At 39.8% G+C, this 26,008-nt stretch overlaps 1 protein-coding gene across 2 annotated transcripts in view; it reads left to right on the top strand.

The window, feature by feature from the left end:
* The first annotated feature begins 4,500 nt into the window (after positions 1–4,500).
* CAPN7 (calpain 7) overlaps positions 4,501–26,008 on the top strand; it is a 37,224-nt gene continuing 15,716 nt past the window's right edge. The window contains exons 1-12 of one of the 2 annotated variants that reach the window (XM_037061318.1): positions 4,501–4,966; positions 7,355–7,463; positions 11,111–11,268; positions 12,173–12,240; positions 14,323–14,523; positions 16,438–16,524; positions 19,442–19,568; positions 20,327–20,412; positions 21,616–21,709; positions 22,729–22,875; positions 24,213–24,319; positions 25,176–25,296. In XM_037061318.1, the coding sequence (XP_036917213.1) occupies positions 4,865–4,966; positions 7,355–7,463; positions 11,111–11,268; positions 12,173–12,240; positions 14,323–14,523; positions 16,438–16,524; positions 19,442–19,568; positions 20,327–20,412; positions 21,616–21,709; positions 22,729–22,875; positions 24,213–24,319; positions 25,176–25,296 (1,407 nt within the window). In that variant the 5' untranslated portion in view covers positions 4,501–4,864. The remainder of the gene's footprint in view (positions 4,967–7,354; positions 7,464–11,110; positions 11,269–12,172; positions 12,241–14,322; positions 14,524–16,437; positions 16,525–19,441; positions 19,569–20,326; positions 20,413–21,615; positions 21,710–22,728; positions 22,876–24,212; positions 24,320–25,175; positions 25,297–26,008) is intronic. The other variant, XM_037061317.1, reaches the window with a different exon arrangement.

Consider the following 26,008-nt stretch of genomic DNA (forward strand, 5'->3'; position numbering starts at 1 on the left):
TCCAAATTTTAGTTGGTGTGCTCAAATTCGTGAAGAGATGGAACTTGACACCTTGTTGTCCTCCCCATTTCTACCTGTCACCAGGCAGAACTACAGATGACATTATTCCTATGTGGATAATCCACCCTCCATCTTTCAATCACCTGAAAATTTGGTCTCTTGTCAGAATAAATGGCCCAAGATAACCAAGAAACCAAGGACTAACAGCTACTTCTGCTCTTTCTGTGAGGGAAGTCACAGGGTGGTGTTTGCAGGGAACAAAATTATTCCATTTTCTCATCACGGGGGGTGGAAAGGGGGTCACTGGAAGTTGGCTGTTTCTGTACGAAGCCAGGGACTGAAGCATCAGGACTGGAGTCTGGAGGGAGAAGGTGTATGCAGATAACCCATTCCTTTATGGGTTATCTGGGTGCATGCAGATAACCCACAAAACTTTGTCTCCTTAGAAGACATGTGAGATGGTGGAGTCTAGGAAAGCAGTGCAGGATGAAAAGCAAAGTGTCCTGAAGGGTCATAGTAGAAACAGTTAGGAAAAAAGGGAGGGAGGGAGGAAGGGAGGGAGGGAAGAAAGGACAGGACAGTCCCAGAACACAGACTCACTCGGTCTGTGTTGGTGCCTTTAGCACGATGTACTCTCTCCCTGAGAGCTAGAATTTCAAGGCCACAGAGCCAGTCAAGAGTCAGCTGGGAACAGGCCTTGAGCTTCCCAGGCCTCTGTTTTTCTCTAGAGCAGTGGTTCTCAAAATGCGGTCTCTGCATTAACAATAAAGCCACATAAAAATTCCCAAATATTCCTCAGTAGTAAAATAGATCGATAAATTGTACATAATATATTAATAATTAGATTACTATCCTAGATAAATCTCATAAACAAGTTTTTTTTAATCTTTAGGGGCCCTTTATTCAGATGGCCAGCAATCTGAGAAGATGGTGAGTTATGTACCCTAATAAACCATCTTGTGTTCCATTTCCAACCGACCTTTTTCACAAAGAGAAGGAGAGAGTAGCTAAGAGGTATAGAATTCAGGGGAAAGGTTAGTCAGACAAGAAGCTGCAGCATTCTCTCCTCTGTTGACCAGTGATTCTTTATCTGTGTCCTGGGTGGTGCATCTCACCCTGGAGCACAACGGCTCACATACCATCTCGACAGCTTGCAGTCCTCCTAGAGCACAAAGGTGGAACTGTTCGTGGTCTCCTAGAATCAGGGTGGGCCATACCTTCAGTCCCAGATCCCCCTTCAAACTGCTAAGTGGGGTGCTGATTCACGAATCACCTAATAAAACCAATTGGTTCTTCAAATTTACTCAGTAATGGAATGGGGGGTGTGGCTCCTTTAGAAGGGGTCCTCATAAACAAGTTAAATGGAAAGATTACATACTGCATGATTCAATGTATGTAGAGTTCCAAATCAGGTAAAGAACTCTGGTTTTAGAGATCTGAGTAGAAATTACTTTTAGGAAGCAAAGTGGAAATAGTAAATGGAATGGGCATGAGGGGGCCTCTGGAGAGTGGATAATGTTCTAGTTTTTCATCCAGAAAGTATTTGCATGTGTTTTGTTTTTTGCTTTGTGACAATCAGATTATCTTTAGTATTTTCTTATTCATGTATATCATACTTTAAAAAGCCATTAAAGTTATATTAGATGAAAAATAAATTTCAGAGTTAGAAATGTAAAAGAAAAAGCAGGGAGAGGGTCCGCACCAGTAGCCTCAGCATCACCTGGAAACCTATCAGAGTGGAAATGCCAGGACCCCACCCAGACCTACTGAATCAGAAACCTTGGGGGTGGAGCCCAGCAGGCAAGGTGTGAACCAGCCCACGTGATCCTGGTTCAGCCAACGTGTGAGAAGCTCCCCTCTAAACTCTCATTCCTTTGCTTTCCCACAGCCAGACTCAATGAATGCCAATCCTGCCAATCCACTGGGCCCATTGCTCCTGCCTGCAGCAGGGCCTGAAGCATTCCTCCCTCCCTCTCTGCTTTGCTCTTATTCTGCCTTTCTTCATTCTTTCCAGTTCTTCAGACTTCTTAATATGATGACAGATATAATAAGTGACCATACTGGGCTGGCAGCTTTAAAAAGAGTAATACTGCTACTACTAACAACACTCTCTTTTCTACCTAGAAAGTCCCAGAACAATGTCACTTCTATAAGCCCCTTAGGAGTCTGAATTTCAAAACTTGGTTTTGCTGCTTCTGACTCTGAAGCTGTATGTAGAAATGAACCAAGGAATCAACAGTCAACAGCATGGGGTTCCCAAGCTGGGCCTGTGTGCTGACCAGTGTCTTCTCAAGGTCACCTCTCTCTTGGGTCTCTCCCAGCTCTCGCTGTGGGTGGGCTCCCCACTGCAGGATGAGGGCACTGTGACCAAGCAGCACTGAGTCCTTAACACTGGACGAGTTCTGTCCACTGTGGTCAATGTCACAGACCTGACTAAGGTGGAGGTGCTGTTGGACATCCTGGTAGACATTCCACAGAGGCGGTGGGCGATGGCACCAGCAAAGCCTCAGGGTTTTCTGGATAATTCATGACTTCAGAATACAATTTATATATATACACAGACACACACACACACAATTCTTTTTTCTGTATGCTAACAAAAACAACTGGCAATTGAAACTAAATAAGCAGTACCATTTAAAATAGCATTAAAAATATGAAGTGTTTGGAGATAAAAATTTTCAGATGTGTAAGACTTGTGCACTATAAAACATTGCTGAGAAGTTAAAGAAGTCTTGGATAAATGAAGAGGTTTACAGTGTCCATGGATTAGAAGACTCAGTTTTAAGACAAACATTTTGAAGCTTCAAGTTGCTTTTAACTTGCTTTATCTCACTCTCTTACGTCTTTGTGTCTTGGGTGTATAGCTGTGTGCCCAGTACAATGTAGGTGTTGTGTTCACTGAATAAATGAACAAAGAATAAAGATTAAATGTATAAGTAATAACTAAGTTCAAGGAGGGAATTACAGTTATCTGGGAGTGCTAGCAGTTCTAAGCTGTGACTAGAGAAGGAGCATTAGACGTAGAAGTCGAGTTTTGAGTGAGTGAAACTGCATTCATCGGCTGTAATTTGGGGGTCAATTTGCTCAAGACTAACTGCAAACACCCTGAGAATGTGGTCTGAACACATGTTCTAAAGGACCTTCTACTCTGTGCTAAGGAATTTATATTTTACTTTTTTAATCCTCACCTGAGGATGTGTTTATTGATTTTACAGAGAAAGAAACCGATCAGTTGCCTCCCCTATCTCCCCAGTGGAGGATCAAGCCAGTAACCTAGGCGTGTACCCTGACCGGGATGGAACCCACAGATTTTTGGTGCACAAGCCGATTCTCTTTCCAACTGAGCCTCCTGCCCAGAACAAGGAATTTCTATTTTATTCTTCAGAATCAAGATGGGGGAGGGTGTATTGAACATATTCAGTAGGGAGTTCACTGACTCAATATTTTAAAATATTTATTGAGCATCTTCTCTGGACTAAGGTTGATGCTCAACACTGAGACAAAATTGGTAAGGCCAGAAAACATCCCTGCTTCAGTTTGTTATTAAAACTGTTGGCTGAGAACCATCTTTGTGCCAGGCACAGGCACATTCTCTCCACCTGTCTTCTTTACAAGAGGATGATTAAATAGTCATTATTATTGATTTCTCTGAATACGAAGAGTAAAAATATTAAGAAATTAATTCCTTTTTTACACAGACCAACTAAAATCTACTGAGGTATAATGAAGAAAAAATTAAAAGCACATATTAAAATGTATAGTGTGGTGAGTTTTGACAAATGTATACATTCTGGCACCCCGCCATCGAGGTAGTTCCATCACCCCAAATGTTCCCTTCCCAATCGATCTGATTTCTAGCCTCATTGATTGCACTTATTTCTTATCAACGGAACCACGCAGTAGGTAGTCTTGCATCTTGCTTCTTTGACTCAGCACAAATTTTGGGTTTCATCCATATTGTAGCACCTACCACTGGTTCATTTTTATTATTGCTAAATTCAGACTTTTAAGGGAGACAAGACAATAAAAAAATTACCTAATTGTTGTATTATAACAACTTTAAATTAATCTAAGGATAAGTACGAGTGAAGATATTGTTGACAATTCAATCAATACTTACGGTATACACTGGGGGTGCTCTATATTTGATCATGATTGAGTTTGTGGAAAATAAACGTTATTAAGGGTAGCCTAAACGAACCCTAGATGTCCTAGGAATGTCCTTTTTTACTTTCCTAATATTTAAAATATCAGTTCAGATGTGTTGGGAAGTGCTTCTTGTTGGCTGTTTCAACGTTCCCTTCAGTAGATAAAACAAGGGTTTGTAAGAAGCGTGCATGCCTCTGCCACCTTGTCGCCAGCAACAGCCTCTGTCGACAGTGCCACCTCGGAGCAGATGGCGTAGATGACCGAGACTCGGAAGTAGTCCTGCTTTCACCTGCCCAATCCCCGGCGCTGTGACGGTCACATGTCACATTCGTGCAAACCCGAACTGGCCCGGCCGTGCCCACCTCCTCCGTAATCCCGCGAGGAGTCTGGGTTCCACCGCCCCAACCCCATAGAACCTCCCAAGGGTGAGAGTGCGCTTGCGCGGTGAGGCCGGTGGGCGGGGCGGGAGTCACGGAGACTCCCGAAGCGGGGGCCGCCCCACTGGCTGGTGTCAGAGTCTCACTTTGGTGGCACAGCGTTTGCTGCGGCCCTTGCTGGGAAGGCTCACTCTTCTTTCTCGGCTGTGGAAAGTAAACTTCGAGGGCCCTTCCAAGGCGATCAGAAGTCCTTGCCTCGCCTTGCTGGGGCGCAGCGGGTGGGCGAGTACCCTCTGCTGTAGGTCTTTGCTCCCTCGGTGCGGGGCCTCGGCACCATGGACTCGTCGGCGCTGGAGCGGGACGCGGTGCAGTTTGCCCGGCTGGCGGTGCAGCGCGACCACGAAGGTCGCTATTCCGAGGCAGTGTTTTACTACAAGGTAAGCCGGAAGCACGGATTCCGTCCAAGGGGAGGGGGTCCAGTTTCCGAGACGTCCAGGCCCACTGGACTTTGCTTTTATCCTTCTCCCTACTTTCCTTTTCAGGGGAGAGGCGACCGGGTGTAGAGACCAGGCTAGGCACTCCCACGCCCACCCGGGCTTCTGGCACTAGTGGGAGGTCTGGTCGTAGCTTTGGAATGACCACTTCTCTGGTTGCAGTCTTGACTCACAATGCTACATTGAACTGCTTATGGCGGCAGTAGTTAGGTATCGGTAGTTAGTAGCTAACTAATCCTGTCACTTGGTTCTGGGTGACAGAATTAGCTAGCTACTGGGAAGTGGTCTGTAATCCTCGCTCAAATAATACACGTTCGTTGAAGAAAATAAAAAGTAAATTTAAAAACGGAGAAAACTTCTTTTGTCCTAGCATTTAATGTGTATCTTTGTGCTTGTGTTTTTACGCATGTTTGTGTACCCCATCTTTGAGAACAAACTTAGATCGTACTGTTTATACCATTCATAACCTGTTCTTTTCACTTGAACTTTTTCAAATCATTAAATTTACTTCTGCAATATCTTAATAATAGATGCATAGCATTCCATTATGTGAATGTATTGAAATTTATATACAAACTCTGTTGGACATTTAGGTTCATTCTGTTTTTTTAGCATCATAAGTAATGGTTTGATTAATATCCGTGTGACTAATGCTTTACACATATCTTTGATATTTCTTTTGTATAAATTACTCAGGGCAGAATTATCAAATCAGAGTTTGAACTTCCATAATTCACCCTCTGCTCTCCAATCCACCCCTCCAGCTGGGGTGGAGGTAGTGGTATCTTTATCATATTGTCACTTTTGTTTTAGAAAGAATGTCAGCCTTTGATAATACAAATAGTAGTGGGTTTTTTTCAAGAACAGATACGCTGTCAGTAATGTGTGGTTTGCTTTTATCAGATTAATATTTTATTGCCTTCACTTTATAACCCATATTTAGAGACTTATATACAGTTTGTTGGAGAACCATTTCTTTTGGACTTGTTTTGGAGAATTTCATGAAGGTGATATTTCTTTAAAAGTACAGTTCTGTGTCTTAATTTCATAAAGTAACTAGTAAATATTCATAGGTTAAAATAATAAACCATATAAAATAGCTTTTTCTAAAGCAAAAGAAATTACTGTGCAGTGGTGCCTCTTGTTTTGCTATTGAATTATATGCATGCCATTATAATTTTTTATCCTTGAGACGAATTTTTTATCCTTGAGAAAGTCAGAAATGCTTTGCTTCTAGGGACTATTTATATAAACTTTATGAAATATTTAGTATTTACTGTCTTAATACTATTCTATCAGGCATTCCTTAGTTACTAGTCACTCTCAAATAGAAACAAGTAAAGCAAAATTGGTACCAGCAGTTTTAAAAATTGGCTTTCCTTTAAGCAAAATAATTTGAATATCAGTATTAACATGCAAGATAATTAAAAGGGTGAAATATACATTTACACATATATGTATTATGTTTATTGAAATTAAGTGTAGCTATAATGCATTTAGATAATGATGGTATGTAAGATACAATGTTTAAGATTTACATGTAAAGTTATACTCTTTTTCCTCCCCTGAAATATCTGATTCACAGAATGTAAGGAAATCACAGCTTCTCTACCCACATACCCTTTAGACTGAATATCCACTTGGATGAAAACTGCACTCTTGTTATTGATTTTGTTAGGTACAATGAAACAACTCCTGCTCCAAGAACATGATTAAAAAAGTGATGTTCTTTGGATCCAGACAAATTAGCCATGAGTCTTCGTGAAGTGTACCTGCCTAGGTTACTGCAAAGAAGGTGTTGCTATTTGGAGAAACCACGTGCTAGTCTATTTCATGGTGGTACCATCGATGGGGAACCTTCCTGGAATGATGTTGAGAATGGAGGCTCTTTCTCACCAGCCACAGCATAGCTGGTTGTGGAAGTTATAGAATGAATAACTGGAAGATGAATCCAGGTTTTCTAAATTAAAATAAGTTGACTTCATATAACTGAAGTCTACTTTTAAGTTTGTCACCCTTTGACAATATTTTAAGTCTGGCCTATTGCATAAAGGAAAAGGAAAATAGAAAACATAAAGCACAGCTATTCTAAGAAAAGGTTTATGATCTGTCTCTCCTGTTTGAGTTTGTGAATTTTCAACAGTATGAGAAAGTTTGGAGCATTGGAAAGTATTGGAAAATTATATGACTCATTTACTTTATGAAAAAATTACTGATATCCTAAGGACATTCTTGTTTTGTCATTCATAGAAATCAATAGTGAGTTAGAAAGTGGTAAAAAAATTTAAATTGTAACTTATCTGTTAAATCCCTTTGAATTCTTATTTTTAGGAAGCTGCACAAGCATTAATTTATGCTGAGATGGCAGGATCAAGCCTAGAACGCATTCAAGAAAAAATAAATGAATATCTGGAAAGAGTTCAGGCCCTACATTCAGCAGGTTAGTAAAAGACGACTACACTTGTCACCGTATTTTTTCTTCTCTCCCAGCACACCTTACTTGCCCTCTATGTTTCTCTTTCCTTTTTGTGATTGGCTCTTGATCCTCAATCTCTTGCTGCTCATTCCTCTTTGGGGAGTCACAGCTTTAAAAGTCACAATGTGTGAATAAGGGACGTATCTGTGAAGAAGAATCTCAGAGATAATACAGTCCAGTCTCTTCATTTTCCAGAGTTATCGAGGTGGTGAATTATTTACATTCTGACTGTATCGTTGTCAGGATTAGGACTCTGTTAAAATCTGCTTTAAAATCTGCCACATTCCCTCTTCTAATACTGAAATTAAATGACTCTTCCTCCTTAGGGTTTAGTCTTCAGCAGGAAGTTCACAGTCTCTTCTATTATACGTCAGTAGCATCAACCTCAAGACCTTAGCTACATTCTTTTTTTAAACCATACCCTGGAAAAGTGACATATAAGCAGAGACCTGGCATGGCTTGTATTTTTGTGCATAAACAGCATGGCAGATGCTGTAAAACAAGTACACATAGGCTTAGTGACCGCAGTTTTATTGGAGGTGAAGGGTTTCTGCAAAATCTGCTGTTCTCGTGGGTAGGAAGGAAAGTAATCACCTACTGACATTTTGTTTCAGAAAGTCATTCATCTTTTTAACCCTTTTTACTGTGGCTGTATAATAAAGCCACAAGCAACTTAGAGAAGCAATTTTCAACCTATTTCCTCTCATGGCACACATAAGCTCATTACTAAAATTCTGTGGCACGCACAAAAATATATTTTTGTTCCCCCAAAATAGGTACAATTTTGATTCATTCATACCAGATGGCTGTTTTTGTGTTGCCTATTGTCATTTTTTTTATTTGACAGTCTAAGGGAAAAGAGGGCAGTGCCCTTAACTCGATAGGTATTTCCTGTCATAAAAATTCTTGCAGCACACCAGTTGAAAGTCACTGGCTTAGAGGAATCTTTACTTGTTCAGCATTACCTGATAGACTTTGTACCACATTCCAAAACCATGCATTCTGAATATATAGGAGCAGTGGTTACAAGCACAGAGTTAGGATAAACTAGTTTTGATGATTGGATTTCCTGTTATGACAGTCCCCTTAAAGACAGGTGGTTTACTTTAGGACAGGTCCCAGAAATTGTATCTATTAAAATACGGACTTCCTGTGCATCAGGGCCCCACTTGATAAAAAGGTACATTGACATGAATCAAAGGAACTTTATTTTCCCAACCAAGTAAATGAAGTTCTTAAGTTTGTAACTGTGACAATCAGGCACAGAATGAGACAACCCTTATCTCCTGAAAGAATAAAGATTTGCCAGGGAAACACGTAAAGTTCAAAAGGGTTTTTAAAGCATAGTGTACCTTAATTCTTTTGTCAGCTTTTGACCCATTTTATTTGACAAAAGAAATGTAGTCTGTAGAGAATTAAATGGCTTTCTTAATTATTTTAAACAGAAGAGTTAATTATCAAATAAAAATCTTGTTCAGAAACCCAGTTTTTAAAACACATAAAATCTGCTGATAGTGAAGAGACTTTTGAGAGATGAGTTGCTTTTTGGGTGGGAAATTCACCAGTGTAGAATAAAGAGCTTCAGACTTGGAATTAAAGATCTGAGTTGAGGCAACTTGAACCTGGTTCTTGGCCTCTCCACTTCCTTTCCAAACAATGTGAGCTTTAGCACTCACTCCATCTTCTCCACCAACTATCATACCCTGGGCTCTGTGCAGTCGCCCAGCCACCAGGTCCAGCCAGCCAGCAGCATGGCCAGCATCTGTGCAGACACTGGGGGATTGGGCTATGGGTGGTCCAGAGGCCTGGCTGCAGGGATGGCCAGGAGTCTGGCTAGCACAGGGGGTGTCCAGAGCAAGGAGGACACTATGCAGTGCCCGAATGATTGCCTGGCCTCTTACCTGAAGAGGGCGAAGAGCCTGAAGGCTGGTAGTCAGAGACTAGAGAGCAAAATCCAGGAAGACCTGGAGAAAGGGGGACCTCAGGTCAGAGACGGGGCATTCCTTCAAGACCATCGAGGACTCAAGGGTTCAGATCTTTGCAAGCTCTGAGGACGGTGCCCGCATTGTCCTGCATATTGATAATGACTATCTTGCTGCTTGACGTCAGAGTCAAGTATGAAACAGAGCTGGCCATGTACCAGTCTGTGGAGAGTGGCGTCAGTGAGCTCCAAAAGGTCATTGATGATGCTGATAATACCCAGCTATAGCTGGAGACGAGGATCAAGCTCTCAAGAAGGAACTGCTCTTCTTGAAGAAGAACCACAAGGAGGGAGGTAGTAAATGGTCTACAGAACCGTAGCTCCAACTCTGGGTTGACTGTGGAGTTGGTTGCCCCCAAATCTCAGCCAAGATCATGGCGGGTAGGCATCTGGGCCCAGTATGGCGAGCTGGCTCAGGAGAATGGAGAGGAGCTAAACAGGTACTGGTCCCAGCAGATTAAACAGAGCACCGCAGTGGTCACCTCTCAGGCCACTGAGATAGGCACTTCTGAGATGACATTCATAGAGCTGAGGCATACAGTCCTCTGGATTCGATGAGAAATCAGAAGGCCTGTTTGGAGAATAGCCTGAGGAAGGTGGAGACTCACTATGCCATGCAGATGGAACAGCCCAACAGGATTCTGCTATGCCTGGAGTCAGAGCTGGCTCAGACCTGGGCAGAGGGGCTGTGCCAGATCCAAGAGTATACAAGGCCCTGCTGGACATCAAGGCCAAGCTAGAGGCTGAGATTGCTACCTGCTAAAAGAAGGGGAGGACTTTGATCTTTGTGATGCTCTGACAATAACAAGGCCATGCAGTCCATCCAAAAAACCATCACCTACAGGATTGTGGACAACAGAGTGGTGTCTGATGTCAGTGACACCAAAGTTCTGCGGTGTTAGGGCAGCAAAAGTGGGGCACCCCTTGGTAGGCAGGAGGCCAATAAAAAGTTCAGGCATCATTAGACATTAATAATTAAATAATCTAAGTTCAGGCTCTGCCCTTCACTTGTAGGTATGAAACCTAAGTCTAGATCAGCCCTTCTCAGGTAGGAGGAATTTTGCCTCTCAGGAGACATTTGGCAATGTCTAGAGAGATTTGGGGGTTTTACACTAGGAGGAGGTGGAGAATATGCTTCTGTCATCTAGTTTGGTAGAGGCCAGGGATATTGTGAAAAATCCTACCATGCACAGGACAGTCCACAGCAAAATATTACCAGTGGAAAATGTCAGTGGTGCCAAGGCAGAGAAATCCTAAGCTAGAGGTTTTACATTTTTAGCTTTTGTATCTTCATTTTATAAATGAGACTAATACATACTTCAGAGAAGTATTACTGAGAGTTAAAGTTTTAAAAATCATCATGTACCTTTAAGAGACAAACAAAACGTAAAGCTTTTTAAAAAAAAAATAACACATATTGATTCTACACCAATAAATTCACATACCATGAAATTCACTTTTTGATAGTATATAGTTCAGTGGCTTTAGCACAACTCTACCTTATAAAAGTTTATTTAAATGAAAGATTACAGAGTTTTAGGCAAGAATGTCTTAAATGTATTAAACTGGTATGTTGTTTCCTGGATGGATATATAGGTAATATTTCTTCTGTGGCTTTTTTCTGTCCTAGTTCAGTCAAAGAGTGCTGGTCCTTTGAAATCAAAACATCAGTTGGATTTGGAGCGTGCCCATTTCCTTGTGACACAAGCCTTTGACGAAGATGAGAAGGGGAATGTCGAAGATGCTATAGAATTGTACACAGAAGCTGTAGACCTCTGTCTGAAAACTGTATGTATAGCTGCAAGTTCAGTTTGGTGGAATTGTGCTAAGAAATTTCTCTCTTTACTAGTGAATTTTACTTAATTTCTTGAAGAAAAAGTTGCTGTCATTATAAATGTAAGTTGTTCATGAAAAGATTATGAAGAGCAGAAAATTAATAATGGGTTCTAACATCTTGTTAAAATTTTAGCAGCATTAGGATTGAGTTTTTAGGCAGTTGTTTTCTAAATTACGTGTACTCTTTTTTTAACCATTTTACATATAACTCAAATTAACATATTAACAGGAAGAATCTACCATCACAAATTTAGAATAAAGTTCCCCTCCTTTTTTGATTTTCAATTTCATACACTAAAAACTAAGGTAGGGGTTTGGGAGTGCTTTATTGACTTGCAATGATAAGATCTCTGTGCTGAGTGATTTGTACTGCTCTCTGAGGAGCCCGGGGTGGGACTGTTCGCTTTAAGGGGCGTCTAGTGCATAAAAGCAGGGTATCCGACAGGAGGGTGCACTAAAGTGGTAGAGAGTGGTCACAGTATTGTGTGAAGCTCTGGCTTTTTGTCCAGGGTGCTTTATTCAGGACAGCCATCTAGCCTGATTTCTCTGGATACCTGAGACAGGATGTAAGTGCCAGTCTTCTGAGGTCCCTGCGCTCAGCCTTCTGTGGCACTGTGGTCACATGGCTGTGTTCCATGTAACCACCCATCCACATTGAGTGGCCTTAAAGCTTACCTCAGTGACAAGTTTTCAACACTGTTTTAAGTGATACCTTTAAGGATGAAAATGTCTTGGTTTATCCTCTCATAATTTCAAGAAGTATAATATGCATGGTTAATTTTTTTGCTTAGAAATATGGATGAAGGGAATTAAAAAATAATTACGCTTCAGAATGTCTGTCTCTCTTTCTCTTAAGTCCTCTGAAACTGCTGATAAAACTCTGCAAAATAAACTGAAACAGTTGGCTCGGCAGGCACTAGATAGGTGAGTTCTGGTCACTCGAGTTCTTACCCGTGGATGGCAGTATATTGTGTCACTGAGATGTGACAGATTTGTCTACATGTGTTAAGGGCCTGTAACACATCTCCGTCTCTTACCAGAGATGTAGGGCAAGTCTCCTTCTTTCTCTTAGCAAATGTATTTCTCTCTAGTTCCCTGCTTTAAATCAGAAAATAACATCAAGAAATGTTTTCTTCAGCTTTTTCTGCGTGTGGAACAAAATGATTGTGACATTTGTACATGGAAGGCTTCCCTTCTGTTTTATGAGACAAGAATCCCAAAGAGGAGAACTTCCAGAGAGCCTTCCAGAGCTAATACTGAAGATGGGAAATTGAGAGTGACCCGGTTTACAGCCATACACATACGCCAATGTGGGCCGCTCGTTCGGCTCTTTGCTCTGAATGTCACCTCTTAATGAAGCTTGCCCTAAAAATATAAAATTGAACCTCCTTCAGTAGTTTTATTCTGCTTGCTCAATTCTAATATTCTTTTCCATAACTCTTACCACTTTCTAAGACATACAAAATTGACCATTTATCATATGTGTTATTAATGTGTGCATCCCTTCCAACCCTCATCACCTCAACGCAAGCTCTGTGAGTACAGAAAATTTTGTACGTTTTGTTCATTGTTATAACCAAGCACATAGCAGAGTTCTGGACATACAGTACGTGCTCAGTAGGCATTTGTTAGGAGAGTGAATGGATTTGCACAATAGAATTAGACCTCTTGACAAAGGAAAGGGGTAGAAATTGCTCTTTAGCTGTAGTGCATAAAATTACCTCCTTTTGAGGCTCTGCCCAGGTGGCACCCCCACCCTTCTTTTGTTGTTGATGTAAAACAGTCATCTTTTCATTAACTACCGCCAAGCCTTTAGTTTGTTTCTCCTAATTCTTGAAGATAGGCTGCTTGACCTGTCGTTATCGTCTCCGTTTTGACTTCTGTCATCAGTCGGAGTCGTAGATGGCTTTTATGACCCGTGGAGATAACCCATCTAGTATCTCTGAGTGCTTCCCATGTGTGGTGGGGTGGGCCAGTCATGGGCACCTCTGAGGGTCTCTTCAAAATGATGGATCCATTCTCTGAGAACAACGTACATACCGTGTTTTGGCATATAATTTCGGAGAATTCACAAGACCCCTGAGGCTCATCTGTGAACCTCAAGTTAAGAGCTTTTACTTTCTAACTTGTTAGTTCTTTGACAGAACAAAGTCAAAACTTCGTTGAATATCATGTGAGGCCTGTAGTCCAGCCCCTGCCACTGGTCTCATCTCTTGCTGCCTTTCATTTGAACTATTCACAGAGATTGCATCCACTCCTTTGAAATTACTTTAACTCACTATGTTGTTTCATACTTCTACACATTTGCATATGCTGTTCTCTCTACTTACAATGCTTCCTCACCCCCCACGTGGACCTCTGCAGCTCAGACATCAATTCAGAAAGAACATTCCCCGATTTACCCCTCTCCTCAGTTCATTAATACCTTCTGCTGTGCATTCACTTGCCTGTAATACTTTATCTTAGCATCTATCACTTTTGATATAGTTTTCTTTCTTTCCCCACAAAACTATGGGCACCTTAAAAAGTAGGGGTTGTATTTGATACATTATTTTTCTAAATTAATTTATTTAATTAATTTTAGGCAGAGGGGGAGGGAGGGAGAAAGAGAAACATCAGTGTGTGGTTGCCTCTTGCATGCCCCCCAGCAGGGAGCTGGCCTGCAACCCAGGCATGTGCCCTGACTGGGAATTGAACTGGTGACCTTTTGGTTCACAGATCAATACTCAATCCACTGAGCCACACCAGTCAGGGCTATTTGACACACTCTTGTGTCCTCCTTGCATAGTATCTGACATGCAATAAGTACTCAATGTTAATAGAATATCGTTTGCGAAGATACCTTTAGGAGTAGCTTTAGTAGTGAACCTTTGATTAGCATGTAAGAATTTTATGTACTAATTTTACATTAGGAATGCATGAGTGGTTCTTGAAGTAAATTTTGTTTTCTGGAAAGCAGTGTGAGAAGAAAAACTAGAACGGTTTTTCTGTTCCTTTCTATTATAGAGCAGAAGCATTGAGTGAGCCTTTAACGAAGCCGTTGTGCAAAGCCAAGTCAACCAACAGTAAACCAAAGCCACCTCCATCAAGAACACATTTTCCACTAGGAACTAATCCCTTCCTTGAAAGACCTCAGCCATTTATAAGTCCACAGCCCTGTGATGCACACGGACAGAGATACACAGCAGAAGAAATAGAAGTGCTCAGGTAAATTAGCTCCTGGTTCATTGTAGTGGCCAGTTTCGTCAGCATAATCAGCACGGGTAATTTTATTCTCATTAGGTTTGCTGAGTCATAGTCATGTCTTTACTGTGGTATATAATGCTATTATTATATGATTATAAATTATGTTGTCATATAGTCATAACCTGAAAGACTTAAAATCTGTTCTAATGTATTTTAGTGTTAATATTTCTACTAGACATGTTTTCCTGAAAATCCTGCATTCTTCAAAATTGAGCACTAAAGGTTAGGGAGCAAAATAAAGCTATGGCAGACCAGTCAGTCATCTGTGCAGCTTTGTAACTAGAGCCCTAATGGGAGAGAAATGTTACCTTGAAATAGCAGTCTAGGCTGGGGGTTCAGCAGCCTTAAGTTGTGAATGGTTTTTGTATTTCTTTAAAGAGCTGCAAAAAAAAAAAAACTGAAGAAAAAAAAACCAGAAAACTGTGACAGAGGCCTCATCACAAAGCCAAAACCATGTTCTGTCTGGTCCTTTACAGAAAACGTGTGCCAGCCCCTGATCTGGGAAGCCAGCTCAGTGTCTGTAAGAGCCTTTTCGGGCAGGGGTGTCCCAGCCATGGCCCAGGGTGGCTCTGAACGCGGCCCAACAAAATATCATAAATTTACTTAAAACATTATGAGATGTTTTTGTTTTCATTGGTATTTGTGTATTTAATGTGTGGCCCAAGAGAACTCTTCTTCCCATGTGGCCCAGAGACACCAAAAGGTTGGACACCCCTGCAGGGTGTTAAAAATGCAAAACAACAGTGATGTGGAGATTCTTGATTGCACTCTGAGCTAACGTAAGTAAGTCACTGAGCCAGTGTGGCTGTAGGACCCAGCCTACGTAGCGTTGTGGAAGTGAAGCTCATTGTTAACTTCCTACAATTGAGCTGAAAGGGCTCCTTTATATCCAGCAGCTTCCTGAGGGCATTTTTCTTTTTTTTCCTGTTGTAAATTTTAACTCTACTCCTTCTAGTCTGGCTCTCTTTGGGCAGCAAATTGCATATGAACCAGCACAACACAGAGAAAGGTAACAAAAGGCTGGTTCAGGAATTGAGAGACAATAAATTAATAACAGTCCAACACTCAGGCTACTCAGCACCCAAAAGCTCTCTGTACACAGATGACATGCCATTCTACAATAAAACAAGTCTATTTTTCTGCCTAACAGAACGCAGGTATCCTTCATGCAGGTAAAAAGCTCTCATCCTTTCAAAATAAGTATACACACAGTCATTGTACCCATTGAATTTGATTGTTTCTTAAATTCAGTCAGTCTCCCCGAGTATTGGTATCTGGAGACTAAGATGTGAGGTTACCCTGCACTTACTTCTGAATAAAATGAGAAAAAGAAACAGAAGAAGAAAATAGTTAATATTTGCAAATAGACAATATGCAAAACAGGAAAATATGCAAAGCTACTACAAACCATGTTTCTTTAACTTATCTAGAGGCTATCGATGTTATTTATGACACTTCCTTTCACCGCTGTCCATTCCGTATTCTGATATCCAGAAAATATGAAGAGCATATTTTGAGAATTATAAATGTCATGGTTTTAAGTCTCAGAACAAGTCCCTGTTGTTTTGTCCCTGTGGTTTCGGACAGAACACGTGCTGTGCCCTGGTGGCGAGGACACTTTCAGCGCTTCTGGCCTGGCCTGAGACTTGTTTTGTTGTGAGGGATATTAGTCTTAAGAAATAACTCTCCTGAATCGAATCGACTCAGTAATTTCCTAGTATTTAGCTGTTTTGTGAAAATTTTGTCCAAATAAATATATCGACATGAGATTGTTTAATTTTATAACAGTACCATGCATCATCATTTAAATTTCTAAGGATTTAATGAGTTTGGGAATTTGAACACTTACTTTAAATTTTTTCTTGCGTTTTATAGGACAACATCAAAAATAAATGGTATAGAATATGTTCCTTTCATGAATATTGACCTGAGAGAGCGCTTTGCCTATCCAATGCCTTTCTGGTAAGCAAGCACTATTATAGTTTTTCCTTCTAAGATTTTAATTTTTCAGTACTCTCTCCATATTCTGAAGTCTAACTGAATTTAATCGGGGTTAAACTGGAACTCTTGAAATGTGGCAGGTAGAGAGTGGGCAGAAGATACTGTGTTCTTGAATAGTTACATGTAAACGTGTAATGCCAGTCTTTGTGCAGTCAGTCAAGGTAATTGTTATATTTTTAGTGCCCATATGACAGAGTAGCCATAAGGAGAATATTATACAGCCACAAACAAACATGTTTCCAAGAATCAAATAGCATGGGAAAGTGCTTACAGTGTAATTGAAATAGTAAAATGTAGTACCGTACAAACTCCCCTAATTTAGTCATAGCCCTTGTCACATTTTTGTGTGTGATTACTTGCTCTATGCCTGTAATTCACAGTAGATTGTAATTAGCTGTGTTAAGGACAGAAAACATGTCTATTTTAATTAAGATGCACTCTGTGCCTAACACAAGGCCTGGCATATAGTATTGTAGATTCTCGGTAAATTCTTACTGAAGTAATTAAACTTGGAGGGAAATCAAGAATAAATACTAAAATTGACTCCCCTAACTGGCAAGATCTTTTCCTTTCTCATTTTCTCCATTATTTTGGTGAGATTAAGCAGAAAAAAAGCAACATAAACATTTTTAAATTCAAAAGATAACAGTGATGAGAAAAGACTTCACAATTTATGAATCTTTGGTAGAACCATTGATCTTTTTTTATTTTCAGTTCTGATCATGTATTACAAAAAACTGTCTATAAAATATTTTTATATCTTTAAATTTATAAGAAAAAACATTTAATTTGGTATTTAGTGGTGACTTTTGAAAACAAATATTGAGCAGCATTGCATTTACTCTGTATTATGGTTCACATGGCAGAATAGTAATGACAAGTAACTAGGTTATACATTTAAGTTAGCCTTATTCTTTTCCCTCAGAACTTTGTGGTGGCTGTCTTTAAATTCTTCTAAATTCACTCAGCTTACTTTCTTTTTTTTTCCCCAAAATTTTTTATTTAATTATTTTTCAAGTACAGTTTTCTGTCTATTACTCCCATCAAATCCCACCCCCTCAGCTCACTTTCTATTTGCAATCACCTTTTGATACTACACAGGTACCAGAATGTTACCCAGACCACCAACGGTTCTATAAGATATATAAGATGATTATCAGAAAAGTTTGAGAAATATTATGTACCATACTCTATTGTACTTTAAGAGATTTACAATAAACATTGGCTTCTTAAAAGTTTAGAGGTGTCTTCCAAGTGCAAAAACCAACACTTCAGTAGGAGTTTGCAGATCTCCGCTAACCACAAAACCTCCTCGTCATATCTGTGAAAGTTCTTTTTAAAAAAAGAATGTTACAGTTCTAATTTGCACATCATATACTTTCTACTATCCTACAAATATTTTGAAACCCAAAGATTTGTTGCCCTCACTCTAGAAGAGGATTGAGGGAAGGGCAGATGTTTTCAGTTTTGCCCTGTACATCAGTTTTAGAGAAACAATACACAACATATTTTGCCAGCACACACGGTGAGTAGAGGGTAATGGGTAAGTGCTGTGACCAGCGCGGGGTGGAGGTCCCTGAGTGGGAATGACGGGAGATTGGGAAAAACACGGGTTAAGGAAAAGCAGGGCCAGGTAGAGCACTGTCCTCGGATGGAGAGACAATGACCCTGAACATAGTCTCCATATTTATCTTATAGGGTTGGTTACATAAAGCTCAAGGAATTTTTGCCGACTTAGGGAGATGCTGCAGGCAAACATTGTTCTGTTCCCAGGCTATCTGAACGATAACTATGTCTTCTGCAAAGGTTACAGTCGCATTCAGCTGAAGCTTACGGTCATCTGTTTCCTTCTCTACCCCTGCGGGTTCTGGCTGTCATCAGCTGCTGGCTTGCTCCACTTTGCAGATGCCAGCGGTCAAGTGTGGCTTTGCCCAACACTTAACCTGTGCTTTGACGCCAGCCTCCACCATCCTCCACAGATAAGAACGGTGGATTTGGTACTAGAGACCTGGGTTCAAACACCAGTTCTGCTACTTCTGAGCTGTTTGACCTTGGCAAGTTATTTAATCACACTAAGCCTTTTTCAAAAATACACTTGAATAGAATTGTTTTGAGGATTCCACGGATAATGTATATAAAATACCTTAGCCTAATGCCTGGTATATGGCTATTAACTCAGTAACAACCGTATACCAGTATTAACTGGTATATCAGTTAATAACCATGTATCACTATTAACTCAGCTACTCTCATTATTAGCCTTGCAGAAAAGAGTTTATCAAGAACCAACATAAAGAACTGTAGCTTCCTAGGTCATTTGAATGAACCATCTTATATTGTTAATAACTCCATTTTATCAAAACTGAATTGCTTCAATATAACCATGTTATATTAAACTTTAAAATTATATTTTTAGCCCTGGCTGGTGTGGCCCAGTGGATTGAGCACCTGCCTGTGAAGCAGAGGGTCACTGGTTCGATTCCCAGTCAGGGCACATGCTGGGGCTGAGGGTCAGGTCCCCAGTGAGGGGTGTGTGGGAGGCAACCACACATTGATGTTTCTTTCCCTGTCTCCTTCCCTTCCCCTCTCTCTAAAAATAAATAAAATCTTTTTAAAAATTATATTTTAAAAAAAGTATTAATGAATTTAAGTTGCTGTTCTGTTTTCAGTTACCTGGTTAGTGGGTTTGTTGTTTTTTTTTTAATTGGGGAAGATGATCAGATTGACTGGATTTGTGGTTCAGTGTAAAGAGCCAGATTTGACCAGATGATTGTTTTCAGGTGACATAAATATAGCTATGATTACTATACCAAAAAAAAAAGAAAATTTAATTTTGCTTTTGAGTCATTTAAGATTAATTTTATTGTTACTACCTCAGCGATAGATTGGGCAAGCTACCGCTGTCACCTAAACAGAAAGCTATGTTTGCCAAGTGGGTGCGCCCAGAGGAGCTCACCAACAACCCCACGATGATCTACACTGTGTCCAGTTTCAGCATCAAGCAGGTGAACGTTTATTTTCTGTAATTTCATCTGAAAGCTAACATTTTAAAAATAATTTGCATATAGATTTGACTTTTTCCCTTTGATTTCTACTATATATTCAGATGCGCGACCCTTGGGCTTAGACACACTGAAGTAATAAAAGCATGAATAACTGTTTTGAGCAATCACAGGTTTCTATATAGACCCTAATTATCAATCCATGCTTGCAGATGAGAAAGTTGACAATGTGAATTTCACCTTTGGTATCAATAGATATAGAAGGTAGAAGGAAATTGAGCTTATTTAAAACACTTCAGTGTTTAAACATTATGGCTTTATTGTAAACTTCAGTTAAGTTTTGCACTGAAGTCACAGGTGTCTTCCACATCTGTGTAAAATAATGGTCCTGAAATACTGTGATTCAAGAATCTTTTCATATGCATATTCATTTTAATTGGTCATAAGCCAACTTTAAAAATGCCTTTAATTTTTGTGTTGTTAAAAACAGTGTGATTCAGTAAGTATGCTTGTATTCATGTAAGGACTGAATCATCCATATTTAGTTATTCTAAATTAACTTTAGTGAAATACTTTGGTTTTTCAAGATTTGAACAAAATATGTGTGAGTTGGTAGTATGGCATTTCTATTTATTTCATACTCAAGAATTAGTCAAGATATTTAGTATAAAAAGTCAGGTGCTAAGTGCAATGCTTAAGTATTGTGGAAATGTTGAAATTACATGAATGAATGAAATATATTAACACGTTCTCATTAACAGACGATAGTGTCCGATTGTTCCTTTGTTGCATCACTGGCCATTAGTGCAGCTTATGAGAGACGATTTAATAAGAAGTTGATTACCAGGTAAGATTTTATATTTGTTCTTAACTAGAATTTTAGAAGTTAGGCCTTGCTGGTGCAGAAAGTGAAGAGCGTGCCACTCAGAATGTTGTGGCCCTTGTGCGTTCCACAGAGGATTTGCGAATGGGAACAGATTTGCTGACACAGTGTAAGAACATACATACATGCAGTTTATATAATATATGTAGAATAATATTCCTTGGAATAAATGAAATTAGTCTGAGTAAAATTATGTCATTTTGATCGTTGCAGTGCACTGCATGGTGGCCACTAGCCGTGCATGGGTGCTGAGCACCCAAGGGCTGATCTGAACTGAGATGGGTTGTGGGTGGAGAGTGTTCCAGATTCTGAGCACTTCACACACACAAAAATGTGACATTGGCAAAATATCTCAAATCTTTATACCATAAAACCATAATATTTGGGAGATGTTGGGTTAAATAAAATATATTAAATTTAATCTCACCTTTAACTTTTAATATAAAAATATAAAATATATGTAATATGAAATAACATTTCTTCTGGCTGGAACTGCTTTAGGAGGTACAGAAATGTTACTGAAATTGTTTTTCTTTGAGTTTTTAAAAGTTTTATTAGCTTAAAATCATTCATTACAAAAGTTAAGCCTCATAATATTTTCATACAGCTTTCCCTGAGTGGTTTTTGTGTGTTAAGTCCTGAAAGTGCAAAGGCGAATTACCCACAGACCGTAGTTTCAAGCTGTTCACCATCTTGGATAAAAATCACATAAGTAAATCATATGCAGTGTGTGAAAGAAAATTGCTAGCAATTGTTTTTACAAGTATCGTATTGGGTAATGTTATGTGACTTTTATCAGACTTGTTTGAACTTTATCTCTCTGCCTTAGTTGTGGTCGATTGAAATGGTCTTCTCTTTACTTCTCGGGGCCAACACTAGATTGTTTTAATTGGCCTAAAACATACCCATTTAATGTAGCACTGAGCATTTTTCATAATACTGTGAAATTTATGCCATGCTAATGATCTCATAAGATACTTTATGTATTTATTTACATTAAAAAAGCACTTTGATTACAGTGAAATTTTTTCTAGGCCTACTATAAAGATTTCCATGCTTATTTTTATTAAATTGCTGAGACAACAGCATCTCTAAGTATAATGTTCTGCATAATAGTTATATTGAATGTTAATGTTGCTATTTCAATATTTATTTTCCTTACAAAAGCATAATTTACCCCCAGAATAAGGATGGGGAGCCAGAGTACAATCCGTGTGGAAAATACATGGTAAAACTTCACCTCAATGGTGTCCCAAGAAAGGTGAGTAATGTCTCTCCAACTCAACCCCTCTGTCTCTCCCTTTCCCACCTTTGAATATTGACTATAATCATTAAGAAACGTTACTTATGGCCTGGCTGGTGTAGCTCAGTGGATTGAGCACGGGCCTGCGAAGCACACGATCGCAGTTCGATTCCCAGTCAGGACACATGCCTGGGTTGCAGGCCAGTTCCCAGCAGGAAACTGGGAAGCAACCATACATTGATGTTTCTCTCCTTCTCTCCTTCCCTTCCTCTCTAAAGACAAATAAATAAAATCTTAAAAAAAAAAAGAAGTGTTACTTATGTACACATTTTAAAAGCATGTAAACATTTGAACATTTCACTGATTTTGAATCTGTGATATTATACATGGGTCTATCAGTAACATACGTTAATAATTGAAAATAAAAATCATGCCATGACTGGTGTGGCTCAGTTGCTTGGGCATCATCCCTTAAAGGGACAGGTCGCTAGTTTGATTCCCAGTCAGGGCACATGCCTGTGTTGCAGGTCCAGTCCCCAGTCAGATCATGTGTCAATACAGGAGGCAACCAATTGATATTTCTCACATCAGTATTTCTCTCCCTCTCCTCTCTTCTTTCCTCTCTCTCTAAAAAATAAAAATAAAATTTAAAAAATTATTAATAAAAATGTAAAAGCATGGCAAGTATAAAGGTTTTTAATGATTTTGGAAAATTTTATAGAAAATTTCAGAAAGTAATTATTTTAGATATGTACATTTCTAGAATCCCTAGTAATTTTGTTGGTGGATTCATAACATTTAACATCTAAGTGGCTAAAGGTTATACCTGACGAGGATGTTAGCTTGTAAACTTGAATAAAGACATTATATATAACATTTTAAAACTGATCAGATTGTAGAAGTAGGAAACTGTCAATACCTTAATAATAGATTTACCATTGTGCCTTTTAGCTTATCAATATGAAAGATAGTTTTTTCATAGAAAAGATTTTAAGATATTTTTACCAACTAAGGAAATTAATGTTATCTTTCCCCAGGTGATAATCGATGATCAGTTACCTGTCGATCATAAGGGAGAATTGCTCTGTTCTTACTCCAACAACAAAAGTGAACTGTGGGTGTCTCTCATTGAGAAAGCGTATATGAAAGTCATGGGGGGATACGATTTCCCAGGATCCAACTCCGTAAGTGATGAGATGGTCCGGGCACAGACTTCTGCCATCTTATGTAAGAAATCTGAGAGCGTGTAGCTGCTATTTTTGTTGAAAGGGGACGAAACAGATTATCAGCCTGTGAAACATGCTGATCAGTCACCTTGTTATGGGAGTACATAGTTTCTTTTGTAAGGTTAGCGCATTGTGCAGTAAGTACTCAGTGTCGTCCCTAAGTTATGTAGCTTCAAGCAGAAGGATATGTAATGAAACCAGTTTTATCGTAGACTGATAGAAACAAGAGTCAGGTTCCTGCATCAGCTCATGAACATTATTCCAGAAGGGCATTATTCAGGGGGCTGCTGTGCAGATTGAGTATTCAGGAAAGCCTGAATGCAAGTGTCTGCCATTACGCTGGGATGCAGGGCCCATGAAATACAGTGCATTTTCGACGTGCCACCTCAGATCAGAGGGATGTGCCACAGTGTCGTCCTGATAGATATTTTTTCGATTTGTAAATTCATAAAAAGGTTCAAGGAGTGTTTTACTTGTTAGTTTCTTCCAACCTTAACACAGCATGTGAAATTGAGGTTTGTGCCAGCGTTCTTTAGCTGTGCAAGGCAAACTGCTGGGCTTGCGCCAGAAACTAGATTAGCATGACGTTGAATTATAACACTAACCAGCCTGTAGCCTTAGAAAATGTATTTAATCTTTCCTAACCTTTTCTTGTCTGTAATGTGAGAATAATGCCCACCTCTCAGAGTTGTAAAGATTGAATGTTAAAGTGTGTGCACAGCACCCATCATCTGTACTTAGATAATTTCTTCACCTAGTACCCAGCCCCCTCCATTCTTCTGGTTCTTATAATGCTAGTCAAAGAATGCGTAGGTCATAGGTAAATGCAGAAGGCTATTAAAATTCCTTCCCTACCTACACAGTCAAGTGCTCTATCCTTCAGATATTCTTAGTTTAGCTTTCTAATGCATTACCTGTTAATTTACCCAGTGCAGCTTAGAGAGAGAACAAAAATTACATAAAACATTAGAAGAGTAACTATACTATTGTAAGAACTTACTAAATAGTGATTATCATCATTATTATTAAATGTTTGTTACATGTTTTGAGTCTTCATATTACGTATTCAGGAAAAGCAGCAAAAAGTATAGGGAAAAGATAAGCTTGTGCTTAAATCCAGGTAGGAATTGGAGTTCAATAAGAAACTTACTACTTACAGAAAAAAAACTTACTGTGTGCTTGTTTATTCCTATCAAAATCATTACATCAAGTCAGTGAAATGTGACAGCCACCCTGGGGATAGACTTAGAGCTTGAAAGCATCGCTGACCGTCCTGAAATGTGCTCCTGTTGCAGAACATCGACCTCCATGCGCTGACGGGGTGGGTACCGGAGAGGATCGCCATGCACTCCGACAGCCAGGCTTTCAGCAAGGACAGTTGTTTCCGGATGCTTTATCAAAGGTGGACGTTGTTCTCTTCTGCTTTCATAGTGAAAGGGGCTGTGTGGAAACTTCATGCCTTATTTAGAATAGATATTCCACAGGCTGCCATTTTCCGTTAGTAGGGAAAGTGTGGTTTTGAAAGACTTTACTTTCTGTACTTGCTACAGCCCACCCTCAGTTATCCTCACTGATAGATATACAGGAGGTACAGTTAATCCAAATTATTGGTCATGTAAAACATTTGAATTTGGAATAACTAATATGGGAGAGTTATTTTGTACTTCCTTAGTACGTACCAATTTGAGGGATGATGGGAAGAGAAGCTGAAAACAAAGGGGAAGGTAGCTTACGGATGGTTCCCGTACACGTGGGGGATGGCTGTTGTTCACAGTGCGTTTCACAGATTCTAGAGCGACCAGTGGATACAGCCGCCTTTACTGCAGAAAAGTGTTTTTAACATATAGAGACTGGAAAATTGTCTATATAATAATTCTCCTTAGTGAAACTAGGAAACTCAACGGTTTGATGAATAATATCATTTTGAAGGAAGTGCATTTGGCACTTCATGGCATCTTTATTTGTAAATCATTTGAAAATTTAGCATTTGCTTCCTTCCTTTATTGATATGTTTCCACCGAAGAATTAAGTTGTGTAAAACCAATAGTGTGGGGGTTGTGAGTTTATTTGATATGCTGTGAAACAGAAATGTAATTCTTGGCTAGAGTCCTTCACGGGGTATTAGGAATAGTGTATTTTTTAAAAGATTTCAAATTTGTGGAAATTTTCGTGTGAACCCTTAGACTAGGGGAAAGATGGTGTGGTCTGAGATTGTAAGTGTGCTTTACTTCGATTCTTTGTCTGTTGGGGGATCGCAGGTTCCACAAGGGGGACGTCCTCATCACTGCGTCAACTGGGGTGATGACGGAAGCCGAAGGGGACAAGTGGGGGCTGGTTCCCACTCATGCATATGCTGTTTTGGATATCAGAGAATTCAAGGTTTTACCTGAAATTCCTTTTCTCTTGGTTTTGTGTGTGTGTGTGTGTGTGTTAATAAGACATTACAAGGAATCACAAAGTACGTTAGACTTGTGAATACTGACAAATCATGGTTTAGGTGAAGTTTTAAAATCATTCCACCTGTGACAGTAAATAGCTTGGCCTGTTATTGGCAATCATGAAATAAAAAGACGGGAAATGTAATGACAGTGACAGCATAGACACCAATGGCAGAACGGAAATGCTCTGTGCCTCTCTCTCTTTTCCATAAAAGCAGCAGAGTTGAGGTGAATAGACAACTTTCGAGGTTCTGGGCAGCGTGTTGGTGTCGGAGTCAGTCGCAGTGTTAGACTCTGGAGCACAGGAGACATTCCCAGGCGTGACTTGAGTACACACTCGTGAAAGGACACAGAAAGTTAGATACGGAGGATGGGAGACGTGCCAGGGGGTTTGCACGTGCTCCTCTTCCTGGTGGCCCTTGCACACTCGGGCCTTCCGGACCCTTTGTCTGTGCCAAGGTGTTGGAGTGATTGACTTCCTACCTCTCAGGATTAGAAAGTGCGAAGATTGTTACGGAAGGACTCTTTTCCCCTGATGGTGTGGTACCTAAGCTGCCTCGTCACTGGGAAGTTGAACTTTCAGTTTCCACTGCCCATATTTATAGACAGAATCAGTGCTCAGTCATAGTAACAGTGTACCACTGTGTATTAAT

Source organism: Sturnira hondurensis, unplaced genomic scaffold (assembly GCF_014824575.4).
Source record: "Sturnira hondurensis isolate 20B ecotype Veracruz unplaced genomic scaffold, ASM1482457v3 Scaffold0013299, whole genome shotgun sequence".
NCBI classification, from domain to species: Eukaryota; Metazoa; Chordata; class Mammalia; order Chiroptera; family Phyllostomidae; genus Sturnira; species Sturnira hondurensis.